The 14,109-nt window shown below is 37.0% G+C and overlaps 1 protein-coding gene across 3 annotated transcripts in view; it reads left to right on the forward strand.

Annotated features, from left to right (window-relative positions):
• The window catches only part of CWC27 (CWC27 spliceosome associated cyclophilin), a 185,198-nt gene that overhangs the window by 23,591 nt on the left and 147,498 nt on the right, over nt 1-14,109 (forward strand). For all 3 annotated transcript variants that reach the window (XM_034656283.1, XM_034656282.1, XM_034656281.1), the window contains 3 exons: nt 5,474-5,553; nt 6,757-6,790; nt 7,906-8,060. In XM_034656283.1, the coding sequence (XP_034512174.1) occupies nt 5,474-5,553; nt 6,757-6,790; nt 7,906-8,060 (269 nt within the window). The remainder of the gene's footprint in view (nt 1-5,473; nt 5,554-6,756; nt 6,791-7,905; nt 8,061-14,109) is intronic.

A 14,109-nucleotide genomic window follows, 5' to 3' on the forward strand; every position in this document is an offset into this window, starting at 1 on the left:
CTCAAATCTGTATCTCTAGGCTTGCTTACTTTTCTTTTCTCCAGCAGCCTACTGGCCATCTCTCTATGTTTGAATATCTCACTAGTAACCCAAGTCCCGGCCACGGCTTAATTCATTATCTTTGTTTCCCAGACTTTTCTCTGTTTTGTGACTTCTTTTTCTACTCCCTAGTATCAGTATCCTCTAGAGAAGAATTTTAGATTCTGACTTTTTTCTTATTCTTTCTCTGCAAAACCAATTTGTTGCACTGTTCTAACAATTTTTCATCCATGACATATCTCAAATCTATTTTTTCCTTTTAATTTATTTTGCTACTACCCTTGTTCAGGCCTTCATTTCTAGGCTGGGCTGCTGCCCTAGTCTACAGACTGGTCTCTCATCTCCTTGCTCTTCTTTCCTTTCCACTCATTACCACCACAACAGTCTTCCTGAAACCTCATCAAGATGTCACAATTGCTCTCTGTTGACTATAGAAATAAGGCCATGACCCCCCCCCCTTTACCAACTCCGCCCCTTAGTTTCATCCTTCTTAAACCACTTAAAAACCACTGAAAATTCAGGCCCAACACTGTTTTAAAAATTAAAAATTAAATCCCTACACCCTCCTCAGACCTACAGAATTAGAATCTCCAAGAGAGGGGCCTGGGAAGCTGTACTTGAATGAATTCCTTGGAATTCTTATTGGAGAAATGTAGGAAACCCTGTGTTAGCAGATCTGAACTATCTGCTGTTCTACATGTATGTTTTGTGTTTTCCTTTCTGTATGTCTTTGTTCATGTTCTTTTCCCTACCTGAAGTGTCCTGTCCCATTCTGGATGTCAAAGTCGTATTTATTTCCAAAACCTAAAATACCATCTTTTCTTTCTTTTTTTTTTTTTTAAAGATTTTATTTATTTATTCGACAGAGATAGAAACAGCCAGTGAGAGAGGGAACACAAGCAGGGGGAGTGGGAGAGGAAGAAGCAGGCTCATAGCGGAGGAGCCTGATGTGGGGCTCGATCCCATAATGCCAGGATCACACCCTGAGCCGAAGGCAGACGCTTAACCACTGTGCCACCCAGGCGCCCCTTAAAATACCATCTCTTCTAAATGTCTTTTCTTAATCGTTCCTTTTTCTGATTTCTAACCTTTGCCTGGCTTGTGATACTTACATTTTCCTTTTAAAAACATCCATTTTGTTTTATTACACAAGAAACATATGACTGTGTTCTCAATGTATACTAAAACATTATACCCTTTTCTTTCTGCCTTATTAAGTGTGCAGAATCCTAGGCTGCAAGCTCTCTGATGGTAAACTGTGTCATCTTTGAGTGGCAGTGGGTTGAAGCAAAAAGAGCATGGATCTGAGATTATACACGTTCATATTGGCACTTTGCTTTCCACTGATACTCTGTGATTTTGGATCACTGAGTCTCTCTGAGCCTCAAGTTTCCTCTTTGTAACATGAAAATACCATGAGCCATTTAGAGTTGTGAAATAAGGATGTGGATAGTCATTACTCTGATACAATATGCAATCTCGGAAAATGTTTTTGAAAGTCAAAAATCTTAAGCAGTATACTCCGTGTTATAATTTGTATTTGATTCTCAGAAAGCTAAAGAATATCAAACAATCTCTGATACAACTGTGATTATTATGAGCATGAGCTGCTGCCCTCATGCTAAAGCAGTCTAGAGGGTTGGCAGAAAACTTCACCAACAGTTCAGCTTTCTGGGGTTGGAAGTCTTAACTCGGCACAACTGCCCAAGTGCTCTTCCTGAGCACTCCCGCTGGGTCCTGGATAGTAGCGAGAGCACTGGGGTACACCTGTGTATCATGAAAACCTAACAACCCGTCCTCCATGTGTGAATGCGTCTTGGTACGTTGTACAGAATCTTTGGCTTACAGAATTCAGCTGTTTGTCTGTTTAGATAATGGAGTCATGAATAAGTTTAGCTTGAGAAAATAGAACAACGATAAAGAAATCATTGAAGTTTATTGGCTTAGAGGAAAAGAAATTTCTCCAGAGGGCATGAGACAAATTGTAGAGTGAATCAAAATGGGAGTATATGTTATTATTTATTTTCCTTTTGTACTGTTATTCAGACTTTGAGAACCCCTCTAATACATTTTACATTTGGGGTAAAATGAAACCTTGCTAAGAAAAACAACATTAGCCTGAATATTGGAAAAGTATGACCAATAGATACATTTCTTAAAAGTTAGCCTTACTGTTTTTAAATGTATATAATAATTAGAACCAAAGTCAAGTAAGTGTCTTTTACAACGACTAAGAACAATTCTCAGTTTCAGTGCTTGCATGAAATTAAATATTTCTAGAGGTCTTGAAAATAATTGTTTCATTATTCATTTGCTTATCAAGTTTCTTTTTTCAGTGACTCCACAGTGTGTTAAGCTTTATTCCAGAACTGTCTAACATCACAAGTTAATAATTGGTAAAGTCTGAATTGGGGCTTTACTTTATGTGAAAGGAGAAATAAGATAGAGTGCCCTCTGGTTTGTGGATTATCAGTGTGGGATTACAGACACTACTTCACCCCACTCGTTTATTCATGACAAGGTGCCTCTCCCACACGGGTTAGCTTTCCTTCATTGTTTATTTCAGTATCTTTCTACTACCTGATAAAATCTCTTTTAGAATAATAGAATTTTATAGCTCAAAGGGATCTAGTCCTACTTCCTTTCTTTATAGATGAGGAAACTGAGACTCTGGTTAAGTGACTTGCCAGACTGACTTCATTTCCTTTTTGATAGGATTACATGATAGGAGGATGCCGTAAGAACATATTTTGAGTTCCGGAAAGCACACTGTCAGAGTCTCTCATGATATTCTTGTGGACAACATGAGGAAATGTGATCTGGGAGATAGTATAGTCAGATGGATTTATATCTGATGGAATACTTCTGCCCAAAGAGTGCTTTGTTGTCAACCTGTGCATGATTATTTGAACTAGTACGTTAAAATGTAAAAGGAGTACATGTAAATTCTGTGCTTGAGTTTAATGGAATCAGCTGAATAGGTGTAAGACTTAATAGCCTGTAAGCCCTGGTTGAATTATTAAGAGTAAGGTCTCTGGAATTAGAAATTTAACATTCTTTGCATTTTGGGCGGTCACATTTTACAGCAGTTTGTTCAGAACACATTTAAGAAGGATACTGACAAAAGAAAGAAAGAGAGAAAGGGAAAGAAAGAAAGAAACTGACAAATGCATTCCTAGGAAGGGAGGATCATGAAGAGAATGGTGATAAAGCCAAGAACCACTGCACATGAAGAATGTTTAAGGAACTGGATATACTTTGGAGAAGTAAAAACTCAGTAAAAATATGATCCTAGGCTTCAGACATTTGAAAAGTTTTTATGGCGGATCCCTCCTTTCGTTTTGCTTTCTTAAATGGTAGTTGTTTTTTTTTTTAAAGATTTTATTTATTTATTCAACAGAGATAGAGACAGCCAGCGAGAGAGGGAACACAAGCAGGGGGAGTGGGAGAGGAAGAAGCAGGCTCATAGCGGAGGAGCCTGATGTGGGGCTCGATCCCATAACTCCGGGATCACGCCCTGAGCCGAAGGCAGACGCTTAACCGCTGTGCCACCCAGGCGCCCCTCTTAAATGGTAGTTTTATTCATGTCTGTACTGCTTTAAAGTTTACTCCTGAATCTTTGTGTATAACTTAAACACAGATGTCAGAAAATATTTTTCAAGTGAAAGCTTACAATCAGGCAAGTAGTTTTCATGAGGCAAGTTAAATGGTAGGTCCATTATAAAAGTATCGCAATAGCTAGATTTTAAAATAGTGATTAAATTGTGCCACATTCACAGTGATACACACAGTATTTCTTTCTCTGAAAGATATGCCAACATTTTTACCTCAAATCCCAAGTTATAAAAAGGCTTTTTTTTCTCACCCAGAAAAAGTTATATTGATAGACAAATACACCACTTTTGAGAATAAAGTAAGAATGTTTTGTCCTATTCTTGTTTAGTCCCAGAAATTAAACTTTCCCAAAAGGTTGGGATCTGGGGGGTGGATACAGCATGAAGAGTGCCACTAGGCTTTTTGCACAGAGGTTGTAAGAAGTGTTGAACAGTCTAATTTATAAACTGTTTTTGCCTCATTAAATTGTATTAAACTTGATCTAATTTGTTTATATTTAAGTAATTTTAAAAGCATGTTAATATATTTATAGTCATCTCATATTTCTGCTGTAACTAATTACCATAAATTTTGTGGCTTGAAGCAAAACAAATTTAATATATTACAGTTCTGAGGTCAGAAGTCCAAAACAGGTTTCACTGGGCTACATATTGGGGTACTGGCAGGGCTGCCTTTCTTCTGGAGGCTCTAGGGAGAATCTCTTCCCTCAAATTTTCCAACTTCTAGAGCCCATTTGCATTCCTTGGCTTGTGGCCCCCTCGTCCATCTTCAAAGCTAACAATAGCCCATAGAGTCTTTCTCATGCTGTATCATTATGAAACATACTCTCCTGCCTCCTTCTTAAGGACTTTTGTGATTACATTGGATATACCCTGACAATGCAGGATAATCTCCTCATCTCAGAATCCTTAATTTAATCTGCAAAGCCCCTTTTGCCATGTATGGTAACATATTCACAGGTTTTGAGCATTAGGATGTGCACATCTTTAGGGGGCCATTATTATACCTACCAGTCTCTTTGTATTTAAACTAAGTTCTGTGTAGTATACATGATAACAGAAATTATTTGTAGTTCATTTTTAGTTCTAGAAGGTAAAACTAGGATTGCTTGGATAGTTGGAAATTACACATAGATTTTTTTGCTCCAATTATAGAGAGAACTGCCCAACATTGGAAGACATTTGAAAAGGAGTGGTTTGTGTGTGTGTCTGAGGAAAAGCTCCTTTCAGGTGTTGAAACACAGGCTGACTATAGTCAGTGATGTCAAGAAGATTCCTGCATTGGGTGGGAAACTAGATTAAGTGGCCTTTAAGACCTTTTCGTTTTTAACTATTAAGTTTTTTCTGTCTGTGCTAAAGGTCAAAGAATGTAATAGTCAGGGCTCTTTAGAGAAACAGAATACATGTATATGTGTAATTCTGTGCACTATAGCCCGTATGTTTGAAAAAACAATTGTGTGCATTTATTTCAAATTATTCTTGTGGACTATCTTCTAAGATTTACTATCTGGGTCAAAGAATTAGTTTAGCAGTATGTAAGTCATACTGAAGATTTAGTGTTTGGAAATGTAATTAATAAACTTATTTTGAAGGATTTACCACTTTTTGGAAGAAAAGGTATTTTTAAAATAGTATTTTCAATCAGTGTGAGAGTTAGCGTCTTATTTATAAAGCTTTAATTTATATGGAAAATTTCAGGAACATGTATCCTTTGCTAGCCATGTTATACCAGTACTAGATTTTTCATACACGCGTTAACTTGTCCTTTTGGAAAACTTATTTCTTCCTCACTTATCATTATATTCTACATTTTTTCCTAGAGCATGAAGGGAAAAAGCAAAAGTAGTCATGACTTGCTTAAGGATGATCCCCATCTCAGTTCTGTTCCAGCCGTTGGAAGGTTAGTATGCTATAAATGTGATCCTAAATTATTTTCTGGTTCAGATATTTTCTTGCTGCCTTTGTGAGAAAATGGTCAGTTCTCTCTCCCTCTTTTTTAAAGATTTATTTGAGAGAGAGAGAGCGAGAGCACATGGTTGGGGGGGAGAGGGAGGAGGTGAGAGAATCTCAAGCAGCCTCCCCACTGAGTGCAGAGCCCAGCGTGGGGCTCGATCTCACAACTCTGAGATCACAACCTGAGCAGAAATCAAGAGTTGGACACTTAACTGACTAAGCCTCGCAGGCATCCTGGTCAGTTCTCGTAAGTCCAATTTTTTTTTAACTCAGACAAATAACGAAAGCATTTTGGTGATGGAAGTAGCAGAGCCTCTTGCCTAATGGAGGGAAGTACTCTGGCCCCTTTCATTTCGTCTTGCTATCTATTTCTGTTGAACTAATTAAATTTAAAATTAATTGCTAAACTTAAATCTTGGGATTGTTTGAATATGAAAGGGTTTGGTTTAAAAGTTTAATGTTTAACTAAAAGTTACTTTGTTAGCTTTTTCCTTAAAGCATTTTTGTGCCAGTTGGCATGATGGGTAAACAAGGCAGAGTTGAAAGGTTTTGTGAAGAAGTCACCACATTTTAGACCAATCCATTGAGTAGTTATTTCTTATATATTTTAGTAAACAGAAAATGTCTATATCTGTTGCTTCCCTTGGAGAAGGGAAGATGTCTTACTGTTAAATACAATTGCACATGATATATTGGGCCAGTGCCTCAAAGGGGGATTAAAATGCTATTACATTGAGTTTAGCTTGCTTTCAAAAATTCTATTTAAAAAAAAAAATCTTTTCTTAATATCCTTGTATTTGAAGGATTTGGTTTTTTCAGCCAGAGTACATCAAGCCAATGGAAGAAACTGTTTACTGCAATCCTTTGTTCATAAAAACAGCACTGTTGGTTGTTGTTTGCTTTTTTCTGTTAATTCTAGTGAATTAATATGTGTGCTCATGGACATACTTCTTATTCTATTTGTAAAAATGACTCTGTTATAGAATGTTTCTATTTGTTCTACAATTCCATTCTGAAATTCCTGTGTTGAAATAGGTTTTTGAACTGTTAATCCTAGCGAAATATTCTAGATTTTGAATAATCCCAAAATTTGATAATTTTAGTAGTTTCACTTGAAGCTAAAATTTACTTATTTTCATTCTTTTCATAGTGAAAAAGGTGATGCAGTAGGAGATTCAACTAATGTAAGTAATAATTTTAGTATATAGTTTGAACAATAGAAAATTTAAAATGTTTATAAAAATTTAATTTTTTCTTTAAAAGGTAGTATATGTTACTTTTATAATTATATATTTAAAATTATGAAAAAAATTTAAAAATTTGAAAAGTATATATTTTTATTTTGATTGGACTATTTCCTTCCAAGTGTGTGTGTAGATGTGTGTGTATTTCCCTACAAAATTGAAATCTTATATGTATATGAATTTCTAATCCGGTTTTTTCTCCCTCTCACTATCTGAATACTCAAAATTCAGATGTCATTCATTTTATTTTATTATGTAAAAGTTTAAATGTTGATGCATGGGTATCCTACATGGTGTATGGGAAAATGCTTGGATCGGTCATTTATAGTGGTAGTCCTTTATATACACAATTCAGAGGGTCCTCTTTCAAGACTATGGTGATCTTTCTTTATTAGTTGTATTGGGTAGTAAAGCTGATAAAAAAGACCTAAAGGAGATGAAAGGGCAACCAATGCAGATACATGGAATATGAGTGTTTTGAGATAGAGAGAATACCAGCTCTAACGTTGGCTGGTGTTGCTGGCCTGGAGTTGTAGGAAATTATGTCTGGGTGGTATAGAACGTTTGGGTTGTGAGTGATTTGGGGATCCACTGGAGGATTCTAAGAAGGGGAGTAACTGGTATGACTGAGATTATAGGAAGAAATCTCAGCTTCTCCACCTCCTCCTCATTCTACTTGAACTAATCTCTGGTTGAGGTCAGTATGCTGGCCAGCTGCCTGCAGAAGCCACGTCTCCCACTGGGAAAGAATAGGAATGTAGATAGACACAATATCCTGGGTGATACGGAGGGAGTACAGCCCATGATGCACTGAAGCGCTGTGGGTTCAGTGAGCAAACACCCATTCTTTGGGTATCCCATAATTACATAGTTGGCCTAGAGCAGACCCCAGGAGTATTCCCACATGGACCAGATTCTTCAAGCCCTTACACATTCAAGACAAAACAAAACAAAAACAAAAACTGGCCTAGAATGTGATGAGAGTCTGGGATGGATCTCTGGAAATTTAAGGGGAAATGGGATGCCTGGCAAATACTCCACTTCAATTTCTACAGGATGGAGAATATGAAGGTGCAGAGCTTGATCAATATATTGATGGTGATGAGAAGAATCTGATGAGAGAAAGAATTGCAAAAAAGTTAAAAAAGGACACAAGTGGAAATGTTAAGTCAGCTGGAGAGGGAGAAGTGAAGAAATCAGTTAGCCGCAGGTGAGTCAATTACTGTGCTTCTAGGTGTCAGTTTGTCTTTTTATACTTCACTTAAATTATTATTAAGTCCTCTATTCAACTTTTTTTTAAACACTATTTTCATAACGTTTGATATGTATACATTTGTGTGTTAGCCTGTTTGGAAGCCTAAAATAGACCAGTTTTAAAGTACTTATAGCAATGGTCCCATGAGTCAAATTCTACTTCATTTCTTTCTAATCTCTTCTTGAAAAGCCTCTGTAAATTTTTATATGTGGGGTAAGCAACATATTAGTTAGATGTGGCGGGCTGTGTTTGTTTAATACGAATACGAACAGTAGAGTATTGTATGGAATGAAAAGAGAAGTCCTCATATTTAGGTGAGTAAAATTTGTCAGAATTGGTTATGAAAGTATGTGGGTCTGAAAACATTCTTAAATATCTTTTCAAGTCTGATTTATACTATATACCTCTCCTAATCTCAGTTGTATCATAAAGGAAATTTCACCAAATGTCTGATGATAAAGAGTTGTTGAGTTTTGTGACTCCTGAAATTCAATTTAATTGAAAAACTCTCCCTTGTGATTCTGTTACTACAACTGTATGGTATACATTCTAAATAATATTGCTTTAAAGATTTTATTTTTATTATTTATTTCAGAGAGAGAGAGAGTGTGCCCACAGCGTGAGAGTGAGAAGCAGACTCCCCGCTAAACAAGGAGCCCGATGTGGAGCTTGATCCCGGGACCCTGGGATCATGACCTGAGCCAAAGGCAGATGCTTAACTGACTAAGCCGCCCAGGCGCCCCTAAGTAATATTGCTTTATAAAATGTTTTAGGGGTGCCTGGGTGGCTCAGTCAGTTAAGTGTCTCACTTCAGCTAGAGTCGTGAACTTGGGGTCCTGGTTTCGAGCCTGTGTCAGGCTCCCTGCTCAGTGGGGAGTCTGCTTCTCCTTATCCCTCTCCCTCTGCCCTTCCCATCGCTCATTCTTTCTCTCTCAAATAAATAAATAAAATATTTAAAAATGTTTTCTTTGGATCACCTACATTTGGGGATAAGAAAGATGTAACTACATATAAATAACATTCTATTTTTCTGCTATTTCTCAACTTCATATAGAAAAACTTTAAAAAAAAGAAAAACTTAAAAATGTAAAACATTTCCATGTTTTCATTGCTTCACTCCCTCAATTTTTTCCTTTATGTAACCAGAAAAGTAATTCCCAGAAATTCCCACTGATGGTATAAGCTTTATATTCAGAAATAAATACAGACTGCCTTTGGGCCACTATTGACAATATTTTAGTGCTTATACATCACATCAGCTCAGTAACTTTAAATCAGATTACATATATAATCAATATATTTTTTCTCTCTCTCATTCAAGACATGCGTTTTCTGATTGTCAAGAGTTACGAATTTTTTAAAGATTAGGTTTATAATGTGACAAAAAATACATTTTCAGTTTTTTTTAAAGATTTATATTTAGAGAGAGAGCACATGCATGAGCAGGGGGAGGGGCAGAGGAAGAGGGAGAGAGAGAATCTCACACAGACTCCGTGCTGAGCACAGAGCTTGATGTGGGGCTCCATCTCAAAACCCTGAGCCACCCAGGTGCCCCATTTTTAGTTTTTAACAGATGAAACAAATAGTTTTTATGTTTAAGTGCTTAATTCCTCAACTGTACTGTCTTATTGGCTTTTATACAATTTTCAATATTTATATACCCTGTAATTAGTGTAGCTTACAATTTAGCAGAGCTGAATATTCTTTAAGAACTAAATAAAGCTTATTTGGCAAAATTTGCCTTAATAGTGAAAACAACAAAACATCTATTTTTTAAAATATTTATTTATTTATTTATTTGAGAGAGAGAGAGAGAGAGAGACCATGCAGAGGAGCTGGGAGAGAGGCAGAGTGGGGAGAGAGAGAGAATCCCAAGCTGACTCCCTGCTGAGCACAGTGCCCAACCTGCAGCTCCATCCCAGGACCCTGATATCATGACCTGAGCCAAAATCAAGAGGGGATGCTTAACCAACTGAGATACCCAGCACCCCCAAAACATCTATTTTTAACTGTTTCCCTCTCCCCCCAGATTTTTCAATACTCACATCCTTCTTTCTCCCTCCATGCTACCTCTCCTGCCTACAAAGAGAAATAAAAGAAAAATAAGGAAACCAGAATAGAGGAGAAATTTCCAAGGGAAAATAGTTTTTCACTTTCTCTACAAATATCCATGCTTGTCTCATGACCACTTGAGTGCAAAAAAATTCCAAAATTATTAGTGCTTTTGGTTAGTTATACTAGCTGTATTATAGTTTAAGTCTCAAGCTAATTTTATGTTTAAAAAAACCAGAAAATCTCTAAGAGACTTAAAAAATTGTAATGTGGTAAAAAAAAATAGTTAAATTTAAAGGAGTATCACTACTCAGTCTAAGTTGAATTATACTGAATTATACTGGGTATAGCTGCCAGCCAGATAGGATGTCCATGTGAAATCATTATCTATTCAGATATTCAGCCTTTTCATCTGCATGTGCTAGAAGTGGTCCATTATCCTTCAGTCATTTTCTGATTCAAGCAGTAAGATCAGGGAATAGATTAGCCTACCAGCATTTTAGGCAAGGAGTATAATTTTACTGAAAATTTGTGGTATTGGTTCTGTTGGTAAAGATACATCTGGACCCTTTTAGAGCAGTTTATCACTTTGGATGTTAAATCTACAAGCAGGTTTGTTGAGTACTTAATGTGTAAGCTGGCGGATGGTATTTAACAATATAATTTTCAACAAATTTACACAGAGTAGAATCTTTTTTTCTAATAATGTATTCTCAGCAATGTCTCCAGTTGTTAACACTGTTGAAGACTGGCTAGGGGTTGAAGAGAAAAAAAGTCCAAAGCACTTCCTACCTTCTCTCCTTTCTTTTCTCTCATTATACCTCTTCTGACTTCTTAGGATTTATGTCCCTTTCCTCCTCCTTTTCTAAATGTGTGGGTCTCACTCTCTCATCCAGCCCATCTTCTTTAAGCCTTTACTCTCACTACTGGAATCACACAGCCATGTGCAAGTCCAGTCTCAGCTATGCCTCCAGGGCTTCTTCATTCCCCCCCCCACCCCCCACCCCCAGTGCTCAGCTTCGACCTTGAACTCACTGTCTCTCACCAGATCACCTGGCTTCTTGCTCTGTGAAATAGGAGTAACTCCTTCCACTCATGCTTTTCTTTCCCTCCCTACCCTTTGAGACCAATTCTTAGTTCCTTCTTCTCTGCTGCAAAGAGAGAGGAATCTCTCTACCAAAAGTGATTCCATCCTCTTTTCCATCTTTAATTTTCTCTCTTCACTGGTTCCTTTCCTTCAGCTTATGAATAGACTTAAATCTCTCCCAGCATTCGAGAGCAGAAACAAGTAAAACCATTCCATTTTATTTCCGTCCCCACCTTATTACTTCCCATTTATTTCTAAATACCTATCAGTTAGCTTCTCCCTCATCATTCCACAGAAACTACTCTCACTAAGGCCTTCTAAGTGACAAATCTAATGGCTACTTTGCAATTTTTGTTTTTCTTGGTGTCTGCTGTGGAATTTTGGGCATTTTTTATCTCTTGTTTCTTGAAACCATTTTGTTCGAGAACTTTGCTACTTAAATTGTGATCTGTAGACCAGTAGCATTAGTATCACTTGGGAAGTATTTAGAAATGCTGAGTTTCAGGCCCTGTCCCACACTTGAGGACTCAATCTGCATTTTAACAAGAACTCCAGCTGATCTGTATGCACACTAACTTTTGAGAAGCACTCCTCTAGAATACTAATTTTTATTCCCCCTGTTACTGGACTAGTTCAAGTTTATTACCTCCAGGGTCAGCAACTTGGTAGTACCATCTCTGACTCCTCGGGGCATACATATTACACCTTTCTTACACGTCTGTTATAGTATGACATTAGCTTACACCTTTATTTCCTTCCTTGTGTACCCTTATACTATAACTTTCTTGAAGTTAACTTTCTTGAAGGCAGAGATTGTATCCATTTATGTTTGTATTTCTATAGTCATACATCATCGGTACCCAAATATTTGTATAAAAGAATGAACAACCTCAAAATGATTGATCTTTCTTAAACAAATCACTTTTAGCTCTGGATCTTGTAAGTAACTTGCTTTTATTTATCACATGGGATTTATTGGTTTACCTGTCTATCCCTTGCCTAGACTAAATTCCTTCAGAGATTTTGTCCTCTTTATCTTTTCTTCTAAAAAAAGATTTTACTTATTTAAGAGCGAGAATGAGCAGGGGAGGGGCAGAGGGAGAGGGAGAAGCAGACTCCCCACTGAGCAGGGAACCAGATGGGGGCTTGATCCCAGGACCCCAGGATCACCTGAGCCAAAGGCAGATGCTTAACCTACTGAGCCACCCAGGTGCCCTGTGTCCTTTTTATCTTTACATTCTCCAAGTCTAGTATAGTAAGTAGATTGTCCTTAAAGTTTGTATGAGTGGATTAAGAAATGAATAAATATATTTGTGATACATTAGAGGAATGGTATTTCATTCCCAACTGCCCAGTAGATTCACGGGAGAACATTCAAAGAAATATTGATGGCCTGGCCCCAGTTCCACAGATTCTGAATCCTTTGGTCTGAAGTGAAACCTGGACACATCTTCCTTTTTAACTTTTTAGCTTTTAATTGAAGTATGATATACATATAGAATATATTTGTCTTAGCTCTATTTCACCGTGCACATATCATAATTATACAGCTTGCTAAACTTTTACAACCCAAATATACCTATATACCCATCATCAAGATCAAGAAACAGAAAATTCCATCACTCGAAATCTCCCTCTTGCACCCTTTTGGTTACTTCTCCCCTCACCCCCTAAGAGTAACTGCTTTTCTAACTTCTAAGAACAGGTATTAGTTTAGGGCAACAATACTTTGTAAAATCTCCCCAGATATACTAATGTGCCTCCAGGGTTAAGAACTCTACTCCCCACCACACAGATACTCCCTTGATTACTTCTGAGGTACAGAATAATGCAAAAGTAGACTTAAAAAATCGTGCTGTCGGGGCGCCTGGGTAGCGCAGTCGTTAAGTGTCTGCCTTCGGCTCAGGGCGTGATCCCGTCGTTCTAGGAACGAGTCCCGCATCGGGCTTCTCTGCTGGGAGCCTGCTTCTTCCTCTCCCACTCCCCCTGCTTGTGTTCCCTCTCTCGCTGGCTGTCTCTGTCACATAAATAAATAAAATCTTAAAAAAAAAATCGTGCTGTTGCCTCAGATAATTTTTGCAGTCTAATGGTGATAAGACATTTATACCAACTGAATTTAGTTTTTATCTTTGAAAAACATAAAATGGTCAGTATAGTGGGACTCAGATAATTTTATAAGATATAAAATATGATGTTTGAGGATATTTGATGTTTTTAAAAGGTATGTGCTACCAAAGACCTAAATCAGTCTTTCAACCTTTTCTGTACATTTAGATCACCAGAGGACAGGCTCCACCCCAGACTAAGTCAGTCAGAATTTGTGGTATGGGATCATAAGTTTAAGCAAGCACCCTAGGTTATTCTAATGTGCACTCACGGTTAATTGTAAGTTTGGGATTATTTGGAGCTTGTCTTTTGGAAAATCCTATTTTAAAATTGATTGTAAAGAATTATTTTTTTGCCTGTAGGTGGAGCTCAACTGCTGCAAGTTAATCCTATAAACCAAATTGAGTTGTCTGCCCTACTATTTTTTAACATCTGTGTATTGATTCATAATAAACAACCAAAGAGTAAAATCAGATGTAACAAGCAAACCAGATAGTTAGTAATCAATGGTTTGTTGTGGTGATTATAATCATTATGGAAATTCGGTCTTTGTGTAATTTCTATCAAATGTAGTTGTATTGTGATTGCACTTCTAAATTATTTTCATCAAATTGAAATATAAATCAAAAACTACTAACACATACCCTCAAATTATAATCATCAAACATTTGATAGAAATGTTTCAAGGCTAACTGGAATGGTATTAGTTTTGGTGTTTGAACAGTTTCTGGTTTGATCAGCTGTGTTCTGTTTATCCAT

The sequence above is a fragment of the Ailuropoda melanoleuca genome, chromosome 3 (assembly GCF_002007445.2).
Source record: "Ailuropoda melanoleuca isolate Jingjing chromosome 3, ASM200744v2, whole genome shotgun sequence".
In the NCBI taxonomy this organism is placed as follows: Eukaryota; Metazoa; Chordata; class Mammalia; order Carnivora; family Ursidae; genus Ailuropoda; species Ailuropoda melanoleuca.